Raw genomic sequence first — 19,154 nt, 5'->3', positions numbered from 1 at the left:
GAAAAGTGGATGGAAGGTTTCGAGGTCCAAGAATGAGCAGGTCGTGGTTTGAGAACAGAGGGGAGGGCACCCCCAACTATCCTTTCTGGCTTCCCCTCCTTGACGACCCCTCCGAAGAGAACAGACGCCAATTCTTTTCGCTCATGTGAATCACTGAGCTTAACGTCTCTGATCGTTCGGGTCATGATATAGAACCGCTCGTTCGTCGGATCTAGTCCAGCTCGTCCACTCCTCCGTCGTTCGAAAGCGATCCGAAAGACTCCTCAGCCTCCTCTGCCAGATCCAGAAGAACTCCCAGCGCGACCCATGAGAACGACTCGGCTCCGAACTCGCCTTTGAAGTGCAACATGGCGAGAAGGAATCAGCAAGGCATACTAGAAAGACAGGAACAGGGAAGAAACAACGAACCTTGGTTTCGACGCGTCTGACCTTCCTCCCAACAAGCCCAAGCAACTCCCAACCAACAGGCCAGCATGTCCTCCTTCTCATAGCCAGGCTCGTAACCGTCTTCCTGCGACTCCTTCTCCACCTGCGACTCAGCCCTCTGCTTGATCGTCCTCCGAGTTACGTTGATCAATCCCTTCGTGCGATCTCCCATGTCGAGAATCGATCTGCAAACGAAGAGATCTAGGTCAGCTCGAGAGCAGCAGAAGATAAAGTAGAGACTAGATGATCTACTGACTGTCTTCGAACAGCTGGTTGAGAAGTTGCTGCCATGATGGATCCGATGAGGACCTCCCCTTCCGAGAGCTTCTCTCCCGAACGACGAGTGAGGGTGTGAAAAGCGGCGATGGATGCGAGCTCGTTGATGAAGTGAGAGCAGATCTTGACGGATGAGGTTTTGAAGGGGTGAGAGGTGAAGAGACCGCCGACGCGAGGGAGGGAGAGGAGGAAGCGTTCGAGAGTACGATGAAGATTGGTTTTGGGGAAAGAAGAAGGTGAAGGAGTCGACTCGTGCTCGGAGGATGGTTTGCTAGGTTGCTGAGGCGTCCACCTTGGATGTTGGCGAGTTTCCATGAGGGGAGGTTTAGGAACCTCGACGGAACGGAAGAGTTGTCCCAAGATGTTTCTGCTCTCGTAGTAATCGGTTCCAAGTTTGGCCTGAGCGACGTCTGTCTCTCTCGCGTTGAAGTCCGGACGGTAGGAGGTTCGAGGTCGAGGGAGGGAGTCGATAGAGACGGGAGTGCCGCTCTTGTTGAAATCGACGGCTTTCGAGGCGAGAGCGGCCAGAGTGATGCAGTCGCTGAGGAGTCGAAGAAGAAATTGAGCCGTCAGGCGAGCGTTCGAAGATATCGAAAAAATATAGACCAAGACGTACGGATCGTTCATCCCAAGAGCGGAGACGTCTGCCACGACCATCAGCCTCGTGGAGATCATACCCACGACCTTTGTGGGAGGAGAACGCGGGCGAGTCAGCGTTCGAAAGGAAGAGAAGGGCAGAAGAGAGTTCCAACACTCACGTCCGAAGCGATGTGGTTGGTATAGTGATCAGCTATGTCGGTGATTCTGGCAGGTCGTTCAAGCTTCAACTTGATGGCGGGCTCGTAGTCTGCTGGCGTTTTGATCGCGTCGGGATGAGGATGAAGATCAAAATCCTGAATCGAGAAGCGGTTGAGTTAGAGCGACCTCAGACGGGTTCGGTAGGGATAGTCGGGTCAAACTGATGCTAACCGTAATGACGGTGAATTCGTCGCCTATGAAAAAAAAGCAAGAACGCAGATCAGCTTTGATCTTCATCGCAAAGAGAGAGACGCGTCGACTCTCTCCTCCCGGCCTCCTCGATTCGATCTCCTTCGACTTCGTTCGATTTCTTGAGGCTTACCGTCTAGATCTCCTCCTCCCATCATGCTGGTAACAGAACGTCGGCCTTCCGAACGAGAAAGCGAGCGAAGGAAGGGAGACAAGGTCAGGACAAGCGCTGGATGAAGGAGGTCGAGAGACAAACTCACCCTTGACTGAAAAGACAAGGCAATTTCGAACCGGGCTCACGATTTCGTCCAACTCATGAGGAGGACGACCGATGGCTGGAGACAGCGAGAGAGAGAGAAAAAAAAATCAGCTGAGCGAAGTCGGTCGACAAGATTGAGACGCGTCAGACTGACCATAAAGCAAGCGAACGTCTGGGAGGAGATGGAATTCGATGGTCAGAAAGTAAAAGAGAACGAATTATCAAAAGAAGATCACTCACCCCCCAAGTGAGTTGTTGGCGACCGAAAAACCATCACCTCTCCCTCCAACCACGTCGGATCTCCGCTCTCCCCGTCCGTCACACAAGCGTAGACATCTCCCTCCTCCAACATATCCCACTCATCTGCTACCCCGACTAGTGTGTATCCCTGAACCGGTATTCTCGCTCGAAACTTGAGGTCTCGAAGAACCGTGGCCGTTGCGAACGAGAGGGAGATTCCAAGAAGCGTCTTCTTTTCGGCGACCGAAGCTCGCAATCCGTCGAGATCATCGGGGACTTCAATATCGGTGAGATCGCTGATGGGGAGTTGGAGGAGGGTGTGGATGCGTCGAAGGATGGAGGAGATTCGGAAGGACCGTCCGAGGCCGTACGCCTCGAGTTGCGTGAAGGCAAGAACGAGGTCGGTTTCGGCTGCCTTGATATCTCGAGTGGCGAGTCGTTGGAGATCGAGGAAGACTTTAGCGGGGACTCCGAGATCTTCCTGGAGGTCGAGGTTGAAAATACGAATTCAGGGACGAGTTCGACGGATGAGAAGGAAAGGAGAACGAAGACGAGTGGACCCACTAGCAGCTTCACGACTGGCTTGTTGAGGAATGCTCCTCCGGCTCGAGAGAACGCTTTGGCGATCTCTACCTCGAGATCTGGAGCCGAGAACTTCTCCATGCTCGGTCGAGCGTTGAGCTGAATTCCAGACAGTCGATGATCGACCACCACCATTCCCTGTGAATGAGCGGAAGAAAATGTTAGAGACTGAAAGCGTAGAACTGAAAGAGTAGAAGTCGAACTCACCTTATAACCTCCCAATCGAATCTGAAACGCCGAAGGAGCCTCTCTCCGACGCGTCTTCCCCTCCCTCTGCATCTCCTCCCAAATCCCAAGAGCTAGCTCAGGGCTGATCGTTCCTACTCCGTCGGTGTGGACTGATCCTTCCGTCTCGATATCGTCGATGATGTTGAGTTGGTGAGGGAGGAGAATGAGCGAAGGGTCGGTCGATGTGAAGCATTGTCTTTGAGAACATAGGAGTCGGCTCAGGCTCGAAGCTGCAGAGGAAGTGGAGAGATGGAACTCACGCCATTCGAGCTCCCAATCGAGCAGGGTAGTAGGACTCAACCTCGAAGCTCCCCATCTCCGCTCGAATCGTCGACGCGTTGACGGTCCGTCCATTCTCGACGAAGGGAGTCACGAACCAGGCGCTGAAGGAAGGTCGACGAAAGCTCAGTACGGGCGAGAAGAAGAAGAAAAGGTCAGGGACTGACGCGTGATCTTTCAGCGAAGAATTTGAGTATCCCAGGAAGGAGAACTGGAAGGGGAAAGGAGGTCAGCATACCGTTTCAGAACGAAAGAGCAAGGGAGAAAGAGACGTACGTCTCTACCGGCCACCTCGAGTCCCTTCTTGAGTGCTCCTCCGATTCTCGTTTCCAGAAAGTGCACGAAGTCGATCTCTCGATCGAACTGGTAGCGAAGGTGTTCCTCCGTTCTGCGAGGAGAGGAAAAGAAAAGAACGTCAACGTCGAAAAGGACGCGTCGAAACAAGGAGAGCCTCTACTCACCTGAAGATGACTCGAAGGAAGTGAGTCTGGTGCTCGAGATGTTGACGGATGATTCGATTCGATCTTTCGACTGTCGTGGAGAGAGTAGAGAGCAGGTCAGCTTGGAGGAAACAGGGGAAAGGAAGACGCGTCGAGAACGAACCGTGAGGTCCCGAGAGGTAAATCGACGTCGGCGTCTGCACGACATGGAAACAACTGAACAGCCCAGGATCCAGAGCAGCCTCCTCTACTCCTCCAGTCCTTTCCGTCTGAACAGCCGTCTTGACAGACGTCAATAGCTCGTTGATCGACTTCCTCTTCGCGACCTCTCCGTACTCGTCCACCCCGTCGTTTAGCTCTCCCGCTCCCAACGCGATCCTCCTCAACACCTCCGCCGTCCCCTCCACTCCAAACTTGCTCGACCTCCGGGCCCAATCCGTCCAGACCTTGAGCTGAAGGATCTCCGTGGGATCCAAGAGCGAGTTGTGCAGGAGGAGAGCGAGCTGAAAAGCGATCGTGATGTCGACAGATTCGAACCATTCCTGGAGCTTCTCGAGGTTCTCCGACGTGTACCGAAGGGTCTGCTGTTGGATCTTGATCTTGCTGTGGACGATTCGGGAGGGTGCTACGCTGAGTTGTTGGGCTTTGTTGAGGAATGTTTGGACGAGATTGGCGGAAGGGAGTTGGAAGCGCATCGTGCAGCCGAAGGGAGCGATTCTGGCGTGATTCTGATCGTAGGCGGCCAGTTTCCGGGGTTGGGCTTCGGCTAGAGGGTACTGCTCGAAGGAGGGAGGGTAGGAGAGGCAGAGGACGATGGAGGAGGGGAAGGTGAGGGTGTCGGCGAGGATCCTCGAGATCGAACCGGCGGAGATCCGAACCACTGGTGCGTCCGAGTTGTTGGAGATGAGGGAGATGGTTCTCCTCCGACCGTCGAAGAGGAGCTCTGGCCTCAGGACGTTCTGTCGTTGTTCTTCCACAGAGAACGTCCCGTCGCGAAGCAACCGTCCGAAGGCGAATCCCGAAACGTCTACGGGAGTGGATAAGATCCTCGACTCCTTCTCCACCTTCTCCATCTCGATGGGATCCCTCCAAGGTGTCGTCGAGAGCTCTGCGACGAGGTTGGGATCGTCTGGCATCTGAGCTCGAGAGAAGCGAAGCCGCTGGCCGTGAACGAGGACTGTGTCGGGTTGACGAGCGATTTCTGCGAGGAAGAAGTCGTCGAGACGGCGGTTGGTGAAAGTGAGGAAGCCTGAGCCTCTATGAGCTTGGTAGGAGGATCCTGCGAGCGAGGTTGTGCGATTGGAAGGGTTGGAGGAGAGGAGGAGTTGGACGCTGAAGTTGATTGGGCGTCCCGAAGGGTCTGAAGGGAAGGGAGAGTGATGTACGAGTTGGGAGATGGCGAAGGAGACCTCGTTCCGGTTGGCTTGAGGAGGAACCCTCTCGAAACGGATCCCCATATCGAGCTCGTGGAAAAGAAGAGAGGACTGAGATCCAAGAGGGGGAGAAGGTGAGGGTTGAAGGAAGGACAGCGAAACGAGCTTGATCTTTCGAGCTCAACAAAAACTCCTTCTTGACGACCCATATTTTCGTAACTTCATGATAGATTGCGCACGGTTCTCGAGTTCGCTATCAGACTTATAGCTAAACACGAGACGGCAAAGGCAGCGCTGGAAGAGACGGAAGGTGAGGAGGGAAGGAAGGAGATCGAGGTCAGCTCGACGTGTTCGTTCTCCTCGCTCCTGCGAAGCCCAGAAGTTACAAGGCGAACTCACAATTTGGCAAAGGCTTGCTGAGACAGTCGTGTTTCCTCCTCTGTAGTCCTAGCTGAGGCAAAGATAGCTGGGTGGTGGGAAAACAGGTAAACATGAACGGTGAGCTCGACGAAACTCGGCGATCTCAGCGCACGCTCGCTCGTCTGCTCACCTCGAAGATTCGGTAGAGGCATGAATGGAGTTTTGTATTCGGATTATACGAGAGAAGATTGATGTCTATGGAACCTGGAAGAGTTTGATCGAGATTTGGTGGGATAAGGCTAAGATGCAGGCGGATGCAAGAAGGGGTGAGCTCGTCCGTTTCGCGCTTTCCTCCTGTTAACGTTCACCATCCAGCCGACCTATACTTCCCGACCAGTTTGTGAGTCTTCCCAGTTCCTCTCAGAGGCACCCCTTACGCTCTTGAACTAATAGACTTACTCATTTGCTTTTCTTTGGGCAACTACAGCTTTCCAAACTCGCCTCCGTCCCCTTCTCGACCTCCTTCCCTTCCCTTCCCTTCACCAGTCAGTTCCCGTCCTTCCCGTCGCCCTAAGACTTTTCGCTGACCACTAGACACTTTCCTGTTCCTTCCTCTCAGTGCCCAAGATCAAAACGAGTCGAACGAAACCTCCTCCCGAAGGCTACGAGGACATTGCTCCCATCCTCGAAGATTACGCCAGGAAGATGAGAGACGAGGAGAACGAACCTCACGAGGGAAAGAGAAAGGTCGAGAGCACTTGGGGAATCGTGAGTATTTATCTCCTTCTCATCATTCCCATACTGGTTGAGGCGGGTGGTGGTGGTGGCGAAGGGCGAGCTTGTGGGGAACGAGTTGAGCGAAGGACGAGACGAGCTGACCTTCCTTTCCTTTCCCTTCCCTTCCTCCTTTTCCTCCCATCCCTCGCAGATGCGAATCTCGCACACACGTTCGAGATACATCTATGACCTGTACTACGTGAGGGAAGCTATCAGCAAGCCGCTGTACGACTGGTTGCTGAAGGAAGGGTACGCGGATGCGAAGTGAGTTTCTGAGCTTTCCCTCTCCTTCCTTCCCTCTCTCTCTCTCGTCGCCTGCCTCTTCCTTCGCGTCGAGACTGAAGCTGACCCTCGATGTTCGTCTGTGCTTCGTTCGACTGCAGCCTGATCGCAAAATGGAAGAAGCAGGGTTACGAGAAGCTCTGTTGCGTGCGGTGTATCCAAACGAGGGTGAGCTCTCGCTCTTTCCTCCTGCTCCTCTTCCCGTTTAGCTCCACTGATCTCGCTCGCCTCGCTTCCTCACCAGGACATGAACTACCAAGGAAGTACCTGCATCTGTCGGGTGCCGAAAGGCCACCTCAAGAACGGTCAGGTCATCGAGTGTATTCACTGTGGTTCGTCTCGTCTCGTCTCGTTTCTCTCTCCCTCCCTCCCTTCGCATCGCAAGCTGACTCTCGTTTCGCTTTCTCGTTCTCCAGGTTGCAAGGGATGCTCGAGTGACTCGTAGTCGTGGCCGTAGTGTTCTATCTAGAGCCCTTTCTGTAAGAATAACCACGCGTTGAAGATCATGAACATGCAAAATAGGACGAGACGGAGAGAGAGACGAAAAACAACAACTGAAAGAAGGTGAAACAGAGATAGATGCAGACGATGGAGAAACGAAGATATAAAGAAAGAGGATCATTCGTCGTCGTCGCTCGATTCGATGGTCTCCTTGCTGATACTATAGGAGAGAGGAAGAGAGAGGAGGGAGAGAGGTCAGCGAACGCGTTCGTGTCGGATCTCGTCGAAGGAGAAACGGCAGGAAAAGTAGACTCACACTCTCTTCCCTCGTTTCGCACCCCCCGAGGCACTCTTCGACTGTGAGAGAAAAAACCGAAAGAAGAAGTCAGCATGCGAGCTTGAGACTTTGACAAACCAAACGAGAACGAGAACGAGAACGAAACCCGAAAAGACGACTCACCTTCCCCTCCTCTCCCTCCTCTCCTCCCTCCTCCCCCTCCGCATCCTCCCCATCCGGATCCAAATGCTTCTTCACCTTCGCCACCTTCGGCTTCTTTGCTCTCTTGGGCTTCGGCGCTCTCTCCTCTCCTCCACTCCCTCCCCCTCCTCCCTCCGCCCCACTCATCATCGCCTCGCCCTCCGCTCCCGAATCCATCTCCTCGTCTCCCTCGGCCCGACGGTCCTTCTTGTGTTTCCGTTTCTTGGAAGCGTTCCGGTTCGACGACGAGGACGCCTTCTTGGACTCGTCCTTCCAGTCGACGTCCACGATGACCCACGAAGCGACTTGCTCTCGAGCTTTCTTACGTTCTTCCGCGAGGGATTCGGCTTGACGACGGATTTCGAGCATTCGCTCGGCCTGGGAGAAGGGGAGGAGGAAGAGGAAGGGATACAAGGGGGGGAAATAGAGCGTCAGCGAGATGTCGGTTGGAATGCGTTCTGGGAGAAAACATCGGAAACGAAAAGGGACGATGAACTCACCTCCAACTCAGCAAGCTTCCTCTTCTCGTTCTCCCTCCTCTGCCTAGCGACCTCCACCGTAGCAGCAGCCTGAGACTCGTACTTGGCCTGCCTCTCGAGTTGATCGGGAGCTCGTCGGATGATGGACGTTCCGTACTTGAATCGTTGGTTGGCGGTCTCGGTCGAGTAAGGAAGTCCACGTCCTCGATCTGCTGCGAGAGCTTGGAAGATCCTGGAGACGAACGAAACGAGGACCAGATTCGAAACGAAAGGTCAGCTTCGGAAGGTCGAAGAGAAGAGGGAGGCGAGGTCGCAAGTGAAACTGACTTCTGAGCGTGCGTAGCCTGTTCGATAGCGATCTTGAGTTCCGAGAGGGATCTCTTCTCGACGGGGAGAGCGACGAGCATCTCTGCTGCCTTCTGTTGGATCATGGCGACGTTGAAGAGGATGGCTTTGTCGTGAGGTTGGATGTGCATCGCCTGAAGAACGAACGACGAGCGGAAACGGGAGAGCCAGAATCAGCAAAGCGAAGATGGGGAGACCGAGAGGTCCGTCGAAAGAGGGAGAGGGAAATATCGAGGATGCGAGGGAGAGAGAGAGAGAGAAAGGGAACGACAGACTCACCTTCTGAGCGTAACGAAGAGCGAACCTCATCGCCGAGAAGTTCCCTTCCTTGTTGGCCTTGGTGTACCACATCCGAGCGAGATAGAGCAGCGTAGGAGCGTGAACACCGTCGTAGAACCGTTGAAGAGCGGTTTCGTACTGCAGCGATAAAGGAGACGAAGACGGAAAACTTGAAAGTCAGCGAACGAACGCGTCTCTCTCCGATCTCAACCTCCTTCCGACCCTCCATCCCTCCACCCTCCAACACCACCTGCCCATCCAGGGAAGCGGAAGGTGAACTCACACTCTCAATAGCCCTCTCAAACTCGTCCGTCGCAAAGTAGCAATGTCCCATGTTGACGTACACGCTCCCCTCCGTCAAACTCTCCCTCACCCTCTGGAACACCGCCAACGCCTGCCTCGCATTCGACACCCTCGTCCTCGCCTCGTCCCCTCCATGCCCCACCATCCCAGGAAGCGTCAACACATCCTCCGCGATCGCGATCGCAAACCCTTGAGCCGCATACGAGCACTCTGGATCCAGGATCAACGCCGTCTCGAAGTATCCCGCACTCCTCGAGTAGTTCTTCGCTCGCTCCTGCAGGAACGCCTTCATCTGAGGTTCGCTCTGCTGCTGAGCGGACGTCGGTTTGGCTTCCCTGGCGGTGTAGTAGGTGAGCCAGCCGGCGGCGCAGAGGGAGTAGACGTCGTTCCGGGCGTCCCTGAGGGTCGAGTAGGCAAAGTCGATGGCTGTTCGGAGGGAGCTGGTGTTGTTCGGGGAGCACTGGACGAGGAAGTAGAGGTAGAAGGCTCGGAGCTCGAGGTTGCTGGGGTTGGAGGTGAGGGCTTCTTTGAGGTAGGAGTTGGCGACGTCGAGGTGGTTGAGGGAGAGAGCCATGGAGGCGAGACGGACTTTGGCTGGAGTAGACGAAGAAGTGGAAAGGAGCGAGGAAGAGAGAAGGGAAGATTGAGGAAAGAGGGGAAAGAAAGAAGAGAGGGAAACAAAGGTCAGCTTTCGAGCTTCGACGCGTCGAACTCGACCATGTCGAGAGAAGAAGAAACCGAAAACGAACCATCAGAGTACTCCGGGTGAATCGCCAAAACCTTCCCGTACGCCTCCTTCGCCTCAGCCGTCTTCCCCTGACCCTCCAACGCTCTTCCCAAGTTGTAAAGCAGCGTCGTCTTCATCGCCTCTTTCGCCTTCCCTCCTCCCTCTCCTCCCTCCTCCTCCTCCAACGTCTCCAACGCCTCGAGATACATCCCCTCCGCCGTCCCCAAATCCCCATCCAGCTGAGCCAAAGCAGCGAGGTTGTTCGTCAACTGAGCGCTCGGCTTCCCTTCGCTCAACCTCGCCGCACTTCGGTAGGCCTTGACGGCTCGTTCGAGCGACTCTCCGTGCCAGATCTTGGCCATCTCGACGAACATCTCCGGGTCCTCTCCGACGTCTCGAGAGGATTTGTTGGAGGAAGAAGGAGCGTCGATGAGGCGTTGGAGGGAGTCGAACAGGGAGCGGGAGAGGACCTTGTCCGAGATGAGTTGTTCGGCGTCTCGACCTGGGTGGGAGTGGGAGAGGAGGGAGGCGTAGATGGCGGAGACTTCGGGTTCTGAGGGGAAACGTTTGTGGATTCCTTCGAAGGTGTGAAGAGCCTCGAGGAGGTCGCCTGAGGGAGGGAGGGAAGGAAGGTGACGGGGTGAGCTCGAGTGAGGCGAGAAGGGAGGAGGGAAGGTTTGAAAGCCTCACCGTTCTCGATCTGCAACTGTCCCTGACACACCTCGGCGATCAAACTCGGCGACGTCTTCGCAGCCTCGTCGAACAGCTTCTTGGCTTCTGGGATCTGGTTCCGAACGTGGTAGACTCGAGCGAGAGCGATCTGACCGTTCACGAAATGACCTCGAGTGTCGGCGTACTGCATGGCTCGTTCGGCGAGTTTGGAAGCCTGTCGAAGGAAGCTGGTCAGACGAACCGAAGGTGAGGATAGTCCAGGGAAGACGAGAAGCTCACTTTAGCGTAATCCTCATTCTCCAGAGCGAACGACGTCGAGATAGCACAAGCAGCGGCTGAGCTCTTCATCCCACTTCCCTTGAACGAATCCGCGACGAGCTTAAGTCCGAGCTCGAAAGCTTTGGATCGATCCAAGTGACGAGGATCCTTTCCGTAGTTGAGTCGTTCGAGTCCAAGAAGAAGACTAGCTTGCCAGCTCGAAGGGTACTGAAGCGAACGAAGTCGAAAAGAAGCAGGACGAGACGAGCTGATCAGCATCTCCTTCCCTCGCTCTCTTCCTTTCTACCTCCATGATTAGAGAAGCGTGAGAGGATTCGCGACTCACCAGCGACAAACTCCTCTTCCAAGCAGCCTTAGCCTTCTCCTTCGAGTTGAGCACCCAGAAGCAGAGTCCGATTCCTATCCTAGGGTTGGGAAGGGACTGAGGGTTGAGCTGAAGGATCCGTTGGAAGAGTCGAAGAGCGCTGAGGGGATCTCGTTGGGTGTAGAGGATTCGGCCCTGGAAAGTTGAGGAGGAAGGAAAGAGACGGGTCGAGGGTCAGTTTGAGAAGGACGAGCAGAGGCTGAGAAGGAGAAGGAGAAGGGCAAGGGGGAGGGAAGGAGAAAGGAGAAACGAGCTCGACGCTTTCGAACGGACCTTTCCCATCAGAGCGACCAGGTTGTTAGGCTCCCTAGTCAGGACAGCCTCGAAGAACTTGAGAGCTTGATCCGAGTTTCCTGTCGACAGGTAGTGAACAGCTGCATAATCAGAGTGTGAACCGAGGGAAGGGAGATGGTGAGCTTCGAGCTCAACAGCGAGGAAGGAAGGGAGGAGAAACGAAACGCACCTCGACTGAGATATCCCACGATGTCGATAGCCGCACCCGTCTGGGACTGAACAGCCTGAGCCTTGTTGATCTGCTCGGCAGCCTGCTCGTAGTAGACGCTTTTGGGGAGGGTGGTAGGAGGGAGTTTGTCGAACTCTGCGAGGAAGGGGAGAAGGACGAGGTCGAGGTCAGCGAGCGCGTTCGTCTCCCTTTTCTCCAAACTGAGAAGAAACGGGTACGTACGAGCGTTCTCGAGGATAACTTTGGGAGCTCCTCTTGCTTTGGCGAGTCTGAGATGAGCGAGGAGGAGGTGAAGAGGGATGAGGGATTCCGTTTGACCTGAAGCTCGTTTGGCTTGTTTCAAAGAAGACGAGGTCGCAAAGGTCAGCTCTCTCTCTCTCCTTCTCCCTCGCATCCTGAGAGCCCCATCCAAATGGTACAGAAGGGAAGAAGTAGAACTAACCAGCCAACCCCTTGTTGATAATAAGCTCGGCGTCATCGAGTTTCCCTATGGATACACACTCGAGCGCGCAAGTCGTCCAGAGCTCGACCTTGACGTTTCCGGACTCGAAGATGTCCACAATCATCTCTACGGCGTCGTGATCCGTAGCGAAGGTGTTGAGATCGAACTCGACGATCTCTCCTCTTCATAGTAGTAGAACGACAAGAAAGCAGGTCAGTTCGAGAGAGAGAGAGGATGGGGAAGTCGAGAGAGAGAGGGAAGGAAGGAAGGAAGGTGGGAAGGGAAGGAGGGTTTGGTGGATGCTTGAACTGACCCTCCCATGTTGACCTCGATCGTACGAGCAGCGACGTCCTCCATCTCAGAGGCAGACATGACTTCTTCCCTTTTAAGACCAAGAGAGGGTGGGTGGGGTCGAGAGTTGGGAGAGGTGAAGGAGGGAGATGTCGCGGTTTGGTGAGAACTCGAAACGCGAGCTCATTCCCTTCCCTTCCTCCTTCCCCTTCTCCCTCTCGACGCCTTTCGGAGAATATATAGGGCCACAAACCCACTCTTGCCGTGTCCATAGCCCCTCTACGAACCAGCAGGAAGCAGAAACGGTTAGAGTCAAGCTCATCCATCGACTCTCTTCAGATCGACCAACCCGACGAGATTCCTCTTCACCTCCATCTCCTGTTCCACCACCGTCGCCACAGCTGAATGAGGGATAGGTATCGAGCGAACCTCAACCATGTAGCCCTCTTCCTCCTTCTAACCACCAAGCCGAACGAAAAAAAAAATAATCAGCGTTCTGCGTTCTCGTTCCAAACTCTCCGAAGGACCGACCGAACTCACCTCGTTCTCTCCCTCCTTCTCCAACTTGAACACCTCGACCCTCAACTGGTTCGCCAACGTGAACGCGATCCCTCGTTTCGTGAACGCGTAGGCCCTATACACCAAAGATCAGCGTCTTCTCTCAAAACCAACAAGGCGAGCCCTCTCTCGCAACTCACTTCTGGAACCCAAGATGAGCCGCAACGTCCTCCGCGTCTGCTCCTCCTCCCACGACGAGCGAGTAGATCACAGGCGACACCAGCGCCAACGGAGCCGTTCGGATCGATTCAGGACGGGAGAGAACAGTCTTACCACATAACAAAAAGTTAACTCGAGAATATACGAAACGAGGGAAGGGTAGAAAGAGCTCACGAGATAGCTGCTCAAGAAGAAACGAACGAGCTCAACAACCCCTCGGTCAGCTTCCTTCCCTCTCCCTCTCGAAAAGATATACTCACCTCTTGCCATCGATGACCCGAACCCTAACGACCCCGTCCTCCTTCTTCGCTCCTTCCGGGGGAACGATCGGCCGCATCACCGTCTCCGAGAAGTCGAAAGGCGAAGAGGAGAGGCTGAGCGAGTTGAGCTTGGAGATTAAAGGAGGGAAGCTGGAGGAGGAAGGGATCAGGCCGAAGAGGGAGACTTCGTAGAGCGTTGGGGGGGAGGAAGAGGAGGAGGAAGAGGAGTGTGGGGAGGATGAAGACGGGTTGGTCGTTTGGGGAGTGGACATGATGGCGGTTCGAGGAGGAAGGAGAAGGATGGTTGAGCTTTCGGATTTCGAGGAGCACACGCGTTCGTTCGGGTTTCTTTATTTTTTTTCTTTCCTTCCTTCTCGACCAGATGTACTTGGGTCGATTTCTCTGTGGCCGTGTACTAGAGTGGATGACCGACCGAAGACGGCGGTCGCAGAAAGACAACCCGAGGAGGGAGAGATCTTTGAGCTCGTTCAAGAACGAGACGTCGCCGTTCCTCTCTCCCTCTCCTGAACAGATGGCCATCCTCACTTTCAGCAACCCGAGAACAAAGAAGCAAACTATTAAACCTAAACGAATCATTCCGCATCGTCGTCAAACAAAAACAATCCCTCAAACCGCTTTTCTTCGCCGTTCTCCTTCAAACAGGATCCGACTCCGAAAGCACCCCAAAGGACTTCTTCGGCCCAACATCGAACAAGACTGCAACGTTTAATCGAAGAGTCCGAAACCCATGTCGTCGTCTGCAGAGAAACGAAGCAAGAAGAAAAAGGGTCCGTCAGTCGACGAGAAAGGCGGGGAAGGTGAGAGAGAGAGGGAGAGAGTTAAAAAACGAACCGGACTCCTCCTTCTCCTCCTCAACAGCGGCGGCGGCGGGGGCCTCGTTGCTGGCGGCGGGCTGGTAGAATGAACAGAAACGAAAGCGAAGGACGAGGTTAGGAACGGAAAAAGGAAGAAAGGAGAGAAGAGGGGAGGAGAGGGAGGGAGAGAGGGACGAACAGCAGCGGCAGACTCAGCGGGAGCGGCAGCGGCGAAGGCGGAAGGGTCGGCGAGGTAAGCCTTGGCCTGATTCATCGAGTCGAAGGAAAAAGAGGAGGAGAAGGGAGTCAGCGATCGTGTTTCATGAAGGGAAAGGAGAGGACGGAAGGAGAGAAGAGAAAGGATTGGTTGAAGCCTCAGAATTAAGTTTGTTCAGCATTGTGAGGTAGAAAGCCCCACAGCTCAGGATTTTCAGTGTAAATGAAAACATCACAGGCAAGTGTTTTGTTGGTGGTGGTGGTGGTAGTTGAGGGGAGGGGAGAGGAGACGCGACGAGAGAGAAACGAAACGAAGACGAGACGAGCGTAGAGAGGAAGGGAAGGAAAAGCTCACCTTCTCGGATCCCTCGAAGGTGAACTCAGTGGCGATGGAGACGGCGACGAGGTTCTGTTGGGAGGAGAGAAGGAGGAGAGGGAGAAGTCAGCGAACGAGTCGAAGATCGAAACGAAAAAAGGGAGCGAAGGAAAGACTCGAAACGAACCTTGTAAGCGTTGACCAAGGAGTGGCTGACGGAGACAATGGTGGGGAAGTTGACGGCGAGGGAGATGGCGGCAACGGTCTTGACGGAGGCCAAGAACTGGTCGATGAGGGTCTGCTCGTCGATGTCGAGCATCTCGGATCCGAAGATGGCTCCGTTGTCGAAGATCTGAACGATGGTCATTCCGTAGGAGAAAGGAGAGATCTAGAAGGGACAAACGGAAAGGATGGTAAGAGGTCAGGGACTCGAAGGGAAGCAGAGAAGGGAGAAAGAGACTCACGTTCATCATGTTCAAGAGGGTAGCCTCGGAGGTTCCGACTCGAGTTCCCTTGGAGACGACCTGGACGTCGGTAACGATCTCGATGGTACCCCTAGCAATCTTGGTGGGGATGGAGAGAGCCTGGAAGAAGGCAGTCTTTCCGGGCTCCATTCCGGTGTTTCCAGCGGGAACCCAAACGTCGACGGGAGCGAGGGCTCCAGCTCGAGCAGGGGCGGCGACCTTGTTGGCGAGGATGTTCTCTCGAACCTCCTTGAGGTCTCCGGAGGTGAAGACGAATCCGATGTTTCCCTTGACGTGGGGGAGAAGCTTCTCGAACTGAGGGTACTCGGCGAGGATGGTTCGGAGAGCTCGTCGAACCATGGTGTTCTTTCCCATGAGGATGGTGGCCTTTCCTCGGAGAGACTGTCGGATCTGATGCACTGTGAGGAGGGAGAAGACAAAGGTAAGAAGGTGGTGGTGGAGGGAAGGGAGGTGAGGAGAGTTGAGGACGAACTCTGGTTGGATCCAACGTTGTCGACGTTCACGAGGAAGATCGAGGCTGGGAAGGAGCGAAGGAGGAAGGGAAAAGGATGAGCCTTCTCGTTTCTACTGCTACAAACTGGAGGAAAGTATAGACTCACGGTTGTTGTCGATAAGCTCTCTGAGCTTAACGAAGTAAGCGGCCTTCTCAGCACGAGTTCCTCCCATTGTAGTAGTTGGTGAAGCTAGAAAAAGAAGCGAAGGGGCAAAGGTCAGTTCAGCTTTTTTCGTCCCTTCTCTCCTTCTCCTCTCCTCCTCCTCTCCTCCCTCCCTCCCTTCGAACGCAAAGAACATGTACTCACTTGTTTAAGGTTGTGTAGTTGTGGAAAGGCCTACCAAGTGTTCTCGAAGTGGAACAAAGGAAGTTTAAAGGCGATTCCTAGAAGGAGCAAAGGAGGAGGAAGGAAGGGAGTCAAAGGAGAGGTCAGCGTTCGTTTCTTTCTCGATGTTTTCGTGCTTCGTCGAGAGATAGAGACAAGTCGCATGGACTCTAGGTGTGAAGTAGAGTCCATGGGCTTGTCTATGGGGGGGGGGGGGGGAAGGGGGGTAAGGGAAGGCACACTCACGGGTGGGTTGGAGGTCGAAAGGAAAGGGAGCAGCGAACGAACGAAAAGGAGGGAGGGACGTCGAGCCGTTGAGCCCTCCCTCCTTTTTCCCCTTCAACATTCTCTGAGATTCAGGTGTTCGTCCTTACGAAATCTCAGATAGAGTAGAGGAAGATAAATCGAGAGAATGGTTCGAAAAAAATTCAACGTCGAAAACTGAACCCTCAAAAAACTAGAGCCCGTCGCGTTCGTGCCTCACCTCCCGCTTCTCTCCCTCTCTCTCTCGTCTCCTCCGTAATTAATAACAGTGAAAACTCGAGATCATAAAATCAAGCCAACCTCCTCTCTCATCTCCTAGGAGTCCCAAACCTCTGCCCAGCCCCACTCTGCTGACTCCTCCCCAACGCACTCCCTCCTCCCATCCCGTTCCCACCCTCCACCAACCTCCTCCCCGTTCCTCCTCCCCTGGACCCTCCCCCACCGTTAACCTCGACCATCTTCCTCTCCAACTCCACAACCTTCTCCTTCATTCCTCCCGCAGCTCCATCGATCCACTGCAAGCTCGTCAAGTGCGCGTTCAAGATCTGAGCGATCTGGGAAACGGGGTCCTCCTCCGCGGCGGGTGCTGAGGACGTGTTGGCGGCGGAGGAAGAGGAAGGGTCGAGGATGGCGGTGGAGATGGCTGGGACGGTGGAGGTGGAGGAGGAGGAGAGAGAGTTGACTTCGTCGATCATGGAGGTGAGCGATCGGGAGAGGGTGTCGAGTTGGGAGTGGAGGGTTTCGGCGAGAGAGTAGCTGTATTGGGGTCGAAGGTGAAGGCAGAGGTCAGTTGGGGTAATCTCGGCTTCTCGTCGATGAAGGAAGAAGACTTGGACTTCAAGACGAAGACGAAGACGAAGCGAGAGAAACAGGAAACTCACGCCTTCTCCCTCTCTCCATCAGCAGGTCCGAAATCAAGTCCAGCGGTTCCTCCCCTTCCTCCAGCCCCATCGAACATCTCGTTTGCCTGCGTCTCGTATCCGTCGAGAAGGTTTCCAAGTTCGGCCTGTTGAGATTCGATGTAAGAGAGCGAATCCTCGACGGCCTTGTTGGCTTCCTCGGCAGAGAGGATTTGAGAGTAGAGACGCGAGATCTGGCGAGAGAAAACGGGATCGAGACATCAGCTACTCTAAACCTTCGAGGGCCGAAGCTGGTCGGTCGAACGAAACGAAAGAGACGCGACGAAACACTCACCTGGTTCCCGTTCTCGACCAACACTCGATCCCACTCCCTCACCTCCCCAGCCTGCCTTCCAAACTCCTTCACCTGAACGTCCAACTCCTTGCTCCAACCGTTCACAATATCGTCCATCGTCTTTCCCTTCAACAAACTCGGCACAGGCTCGGCTGCTGGTGCGGCAGCTGGCGTCGAGGAGGCAGCGGGAGCGGGAGCGGCGGGAAGAGCAGCGAATCCTCCGGTCTTTCCAGGTTGGACGGCGGTTCCGGGAGCAGGAGTGGGAGCGGGAGTGGTAGGTTTGGGAGGAGCACCGAAGAGGGAGGTAGCAGCGGGTGCAGGTGCAGGTGCTGAGGTTGAGGGTGTGGGCAGACTGGAGGAGACGCGAAGGGAAGGAAGGAGAGGAGGGAAAGAAAGGACGAGAGTCAGACGACGAACACAGGATGAAAGAGAAGAGGTAGGGTTCAGACTTACGCTGCAGGCTTGCCGAACATACCTCCAGCAGCTGGAGCTGGAGCAGCAGTGGCGGCGGCAGGTCTGAAGACGTGGCGAAGAAGGGAGAGACGCGTTGGAGGTCAGGGTTTAGATCGAGCGACGAAGGGACCAGAGAGAGAGATGTAGACTCACTCAGCAGGCTTGCCAAACATTCCTCCTCCGAAAGTGGTCGCTGGAGCAGCAGGAGCGGGAGCCGGAGCAGCTGGTGTGGTCGACCTTCGAACGCAGAGGAAGGGAGGAAGTCAGCTTCAGTTTCACGTCTACTTCATTCGACGACGAGACTTCAAGGAAGCGTAAAGCCCAGTACTTACTCAGCAGGCTTTCCAAACATCCCTCCTCCGAATCCACCAGCGGCAGGGGCAGGAGCAGCAGGAGTGGTCGACCTGGAAAGAGAACGAAGGGAGGGAGGCGAGCTCGAGGTCAGCTTCGCGCCGTCCTTCTCCTTTCTTCGAGCTACTCGTTCACCATTCCCTCCCACTTCATCTCAGCATCTGAAATAAACTCGTACTCACGCTGTAGGAGCACCGAACAATCCTCCAGCAGGAGCAGGAGCAGGAGCAGGAGTAGCAGGCTTCACGGCTCCTCCAAACATCCCTCCTCCTCCTCCTCCTCCGAACATCCCTCCCGAAGGCGCAGGAGCTGGTGTTGTCGAAGCAGCAGCGGGAGCACCGAAGAGAGAAGTAGTGGGAGCTGCTGGTGCAGCTGGTTTGGGTGCTCCGAAGAAGGAAGGAGCTGCTGGAGCTGGAGTGGTGGAGGAGGAAGGAGGTGCGCCGAAGAGGTTGGAAGTGGGAGCTGCTGGAGCGGCAGGTGCTCTGTAGATGGGACAACATCAAGTCAGATCGATGAAGCGACGAGCAGCTGTAAGATGAGCGCTAGACTCACCCGAAACCGAACGGAGGTTTAGGAGCTGTCAAAGCACCTCCTCCTCCAAAGAGGTTTCCTCCTCCTGCTGATGGTGCAGGAGCTCCAAAGAGAGAAGCAGGCTTGGAAGCGGCTCCTCCTCCGAACATGCTCGTAGGTGGAGGAGCTGCAGGAGTGGTAGAAGCAGCTCCAAAGCCGCCTCCGAAGGCTGGTTTAGCAGGAGTCGCCGTAGCTGAAGAGAAAGGACAAGGAGGGAAGGGAGAGGTGAGCTCGTCGTTTCAATCAACAAGAGCTTCTCTGCTGCCATAGAACAGTGATGGAGTAAAACTCACGAGTGGTTCCGAATCCTCCGAAGCCTCCTGAGGCAGCTGGAGCGGCTAGAGACAGAGAAGAGGGAAAGAACAGAAGGTGAGCTCGGCCAAAGGAGGGAGGGAGGGAGGAGGAGGGGAAAGGGTCGAGGTGCTCACCAGGCGTTGATCCGAAGCTGAAAGCTGGAGAAATTGATAGGGTTCGAATCAGCGAGTGTCGACGAGTCTCAGGGACGACAAAGAGACGTGTACTTACCCATATTGGAAGAAAACGAAGAGAAGAGATGGATGTGGTGAGGGAAGAGGGCGCTGTGGCTGCCGTTACCCTCCCCTCTGGTCCTTCTCTTTTTTTCG

The 19,154-nt window shown here is 54.9% G+C and overlaps 7 protein-coding genes across 7 annotated transcripts; 1 reads left to right on the top strand and 6 right to left on the bottom strand.

Annotated features, from left to right (window-relative positions):
• Positions 1-169: 169 nt before the first annotated feature.
• Positions 170-5,346, bottom strand: BDY24DRAFT_376553 (RNA dependent RNA polymerase). The gene is made up of 16 exons (XM_076638677.1): positions 3,881-5,346; positions 3,739-3,808; positions 3,554-3,665; positions 3,259-3,488; positions 2,978-3,194; positions 2,753-2,908; positions 2,189-2,669; positions 2,103-2,120; positions 1,950-2,024; positions 1,823-1,867; positions 1,672-1,694; positions 1,461-1,595; positions 1,319-1,386; positions 683-1,243; positions 409-611; positions 170-333 (listed from the first exon to the last, which is right to left on the bottom strand). Exons 1-16 carry the CDS (start codon positions 5,172-5,174, stop codon positions 212-214), a joined length of 3,810 nt encoding a protein of 1,269 aa, XP_076500243.1. The 5' UTR covers positions 5,175-5,346; the 3' UTR covers positions 170-211.
• MCO6 (Mco6p) lies at positions 5,301-5,809 on the bottom strand. The gene is made up of 3 exons (XM_076638676.1): positions 5,641-5,809; positions 5,490-5,556; positions 5,301-5,384 (listed from the first exon to the last, which is right to left on the bottom strand). Exons 1-3 carry the CDS (start codon positions 5,660-5,662, stop codon positions 5,312-5,314), a joined length of 162 nt encoding a protein of 53 aa, XP_076500242.1. The 5' UTR covers positions 5,663-5,809; the 3' UTR covers positions 5,301-5,311.
• BUD31 (U2 snRNP complex subunit BUD31) lies at positions 5,810-7,028 on the top strand. Its single transcript, XM_076638675.1, has 7 exons — positions 5,810-5,850; positions 5,938-5,995; positions 6,070-6,218; positions 6,379-6,491; positions 6,611-6,677; positions 6,754-6,841; positions 6,926-7,028. Coding segments are annotated over exons 2-7 (447 nt in total). The 5' UTR covers positions 5,810-5,850; positions 5,938-5,994; the 3' UTR covers positions 6,955-7,028.
• On the bottom strand, positions 7,029-12,293 carry CTR9 (Ctr9p). Its single transcript, XM_076637822.1, has 16 exons — positions 12,095-12,293; positions 11,782-11,963; positions 11,562-11,672; positions 11,340-11,474; positions 11,150-11,250; positions 10,838-11,011; positions 10,513-10,719; positions 10,252-10,447; positions 9,584-10,171; positions 8,815-9,428; positions 8,532-8,669; positions 8,235-8,386; positions 7,929-8,139; positions 7,411-7,806; positions 7,267-7,307; positions 7,029-7,170 (listed from the first exon to the last, which is right to left on the bottom strand). Exons 1-16 carry the CDS (start codon positions 12,151-12,153, stop codon positions 7,128-7,130), a joined length of 3,348 nt encoding a protein of 1,115 aa, XP_076500240.1. The 5' UTR covers positions 12,154-12,293; the 3' UTR covers positions 7,029-7,127.
• A 1-nt stretch (position 12,294) lies between these two features.
• On the bottom strand, positions 12,295-13,329 carry BDY24DRAFT_376538 (uncharacterized protein). Its single transcript, XM_076638674.1, has 5 exons — positions 13,050-13,329; positions 12,964-12,970; positions 12,771-12,898; positions 12,613-12,706; positions 12,295-12,528 (listed from the first exon to the last, which is right to left on the bottom strand). Exons 1-5 carry the CDS (start codon positions 13,319-13,321, stop codon positions 12,391-12,393), a joined length of 639 nt encoding a protein of 212 aa, XP_076500239.1. The 5' UTR covers positions 13,322-13,329; the 3' UTR covers positions 12,295-12,390.
• A 298-nt stretch (positions 13,330-13,627) lies between these two features.
• RPP0 (60S ribosomal protein uL10 RPP0) lies at positions 13,628-15,758 on the bottom strand. Its single transcript, XM_076638673.1, has 9 exons — positions 15,682-15,758; positions 15,481-15,564; positions 15,354-15,398; positions 14,861-15,279; positions 14,584-14,784; positions 14,436-14,489; positions 14,064-14,129; positions 13,902-13,962; positions 13,628-13,807 (listed from the first exon to the last, which is right to left on the bottom strand). The coding sequence occupies exons 2-9, from the start codon at positions 15,545-15,547 to the stop codon at positions 13,776-13,778; spliced, it is 945 nt and encodes a 314-aa protein (XP_076500238.1). The 5' UTR covers positions 15,548-15,564; positions 15,682-15,758; the 3' UTR covers positions 13,628-13,775.
• A 324-nt stretch (positions 15,759-16,082) lies between these two features.
• Positions 16,083-18,280, bottom strand: BDY24DRAFT_376532 (Nsp1-like C-terminal region-domain-containing protein). The gene is made up of 7 exons (XM_076638672.1): positions 18,144-18,280; positions 17,943-18,014; positions 17,764-17,847; positions 17,611-17,673; positions 17,158-17,509; positions 16,845-17,056; positions 16,083-16,719 (listed from the first exon to the last, which is right to left on the bottom strand). Exons 1-7 carry the CDS (start codon positions 18,248-18,250, stop codon positions 16,272-16,274), a joined length of 1,338 nt encoding a protein of 445 aa, XP_076500237.1. The 5' UTR covers positions 18,251-18,280; the 3' UTR covers positions 16,083-16,271.
• Positions 18,281-19,154: the final 874 nt, after the last annotated feature.

Source organism: Mrakia frigida (genome assembly GCF_051309035.1).
Source record: "Mrakia frigida strain ATCC 22029 unplaced genomic scaffold BDY24scaffold_3, whole genome shotgun sequence".
NCBI lineage: Eukaryota > Fungi > Basidiomycota > Tremellomycetes > Cystofilobasidiales > Mrakiaceae > Mrakia > Mrakia frigida.
The sequence above is the reverse complement of the archived record's forward strand: the minus strand, read 5'-3'. Positions and strand labels throughout refer to the sequence as shown.

Bases quoted from the DNA above. Each gene is read 5' to 3' on its own strand.
- MCO6 (XM_076638676.1), bottom strand. From the start codon at position 5,662: ATGCCTCTACCGAATCTTCGAG. The intron at 5,557-5,640 runs GTGAGCAGACGA...CCCACCACCCAG, and splicing joins GCCTCTACCGAATCTTCGAG to CTATCTTTGCCTCAGCTAGG. The intron at 5,385-5,489 runs GTGAGTTCGCCT...CGTCTCTTCCAG, and splicing joins CAGCAAGCCTTTGCCAAATT to CGCTGCCTTTGCCGTCTCGT.
- BDY24DRAFT_376532 (XM_076638672.1), bottom strand. From the start codon at position 18,250: ATGTTCGGAGGAGGAGGAGGAGGAGGGATGTTTGGAGGAGCCGTGAAG. The intron at 17,848-17,942 runs GTAAGTACTGGG...CTGCGTTCGAAG, and splicing joins ATGTTTGGAAAGCCTGCTGA to GTCGACCACACCAGCTGCTC. The intron at 17,510-17,610 runs GTAAGTCTGAAC...CGTCTCCTCCAG, and splicing joins ATGTTCGGCAAGCCTGCAGC to TCTGCCCACACCCTCAACCT.
- BDY24DRAFT_376553 (XM_076638677.1), bottom strand. From the start codon at position 5,174: ATGGGGATCCGTTTCGAGAGGGTTCCTCCTCAAGCCAACCGGAACGAG. The intron at 3,666-3,738 runs GTGAGTAGAGGC...CTCTCCTCGCAG, and splicing joins TTCCTTCGAGTCATCTTCAG to AACGGAGGAACACCTTCGCT. The intron at 1,387-1,460 runs GTGAGTGTTGGA...CCTCCCACAAAG, and splicing joins CCAACCACATCGCTTCGGAC to GTCGTGGGTATGATCTCCAC.
- CTR9 (XM_076637822.1), bottom strand. From the start codon at position 12,153: ATGTCTGCCTCTGAGATGGAGGACGTCGCTGCTCGTACGATCGAGGTC. The intron at 11,964-12,094 runs GTCAGTTCAAGC...ACTACTATGAAG, and splicing joins ATCGAGGTCAACATGGGAGG to AGGAGAGATCGTCGAGTTCG. The intron at 11,251-11,339 runs GTGCGTTTCGTT...CTGATTATGCAG, and splicing joins CGTGGGATATCTCAGTCGAG to CTGTTCACTACCTGTCGACA.
- BDY24DRAFT_376538 (XM_076638674.1), bottom strand. From the start codon at position 13,321: ATGTCCACTCCCCAAACGACCAACCCGTCTTCATCCTCCCCACACTCC. The intron at 12,707-12,770 runs GTGAGTTGCGAG...TTTGGTGTATAG, and splicing joins GCTCATCTTGGGTTCCAGAA to GGCCTACGCGTTCACGAAAC. The intron at 12,529-12,612 runs GTGAGTTCGGTC...CTTGGTGGTTAG, and splicing joins AGAAGGAGGGAGAGAACGAG to AAGGAGGAAGAGGGCTACAT.
- BUD31 (XM_076638675.1), top strand. The intron at 6,678-6,753 runs GTGAGCTCTCGC...CTTCCTCACCAG, and splicing joins TGCGGTGTATCCAAACGAGG to GACATGAACTACCAAGGAAG. The intron at 6,842-6,925 runs GTTCGTCTCGTC...CTCGTTCTCCAG, and splicing joins CATCGAGTGTATTCACTGTG to GTTGCAAGGGATGCTCGAGT.
- RPP0 (XM_076638673.1), bottom strand. From the start codon at position 15,547: ATGGGAGGAACTCGTGCTGAGAAGGCCGCTTACTTCGTTAAGCTCAGA. The intron at 14,785-14,860 runs GTGAGTCTCTTT...TGTCCCTTCTAG, and splicing joins CCCTCTTGAACATGATGAAC to ATCTCTCCTTTCTCCTACGG. The intron at 13,808-13,901 runs GTTCGTTTTTTA...GTTTCTCTGCAG, and splicing joins GGAGGAGAAGGAGGAGTCCG to ACGACGACATGGGTTTCGGA.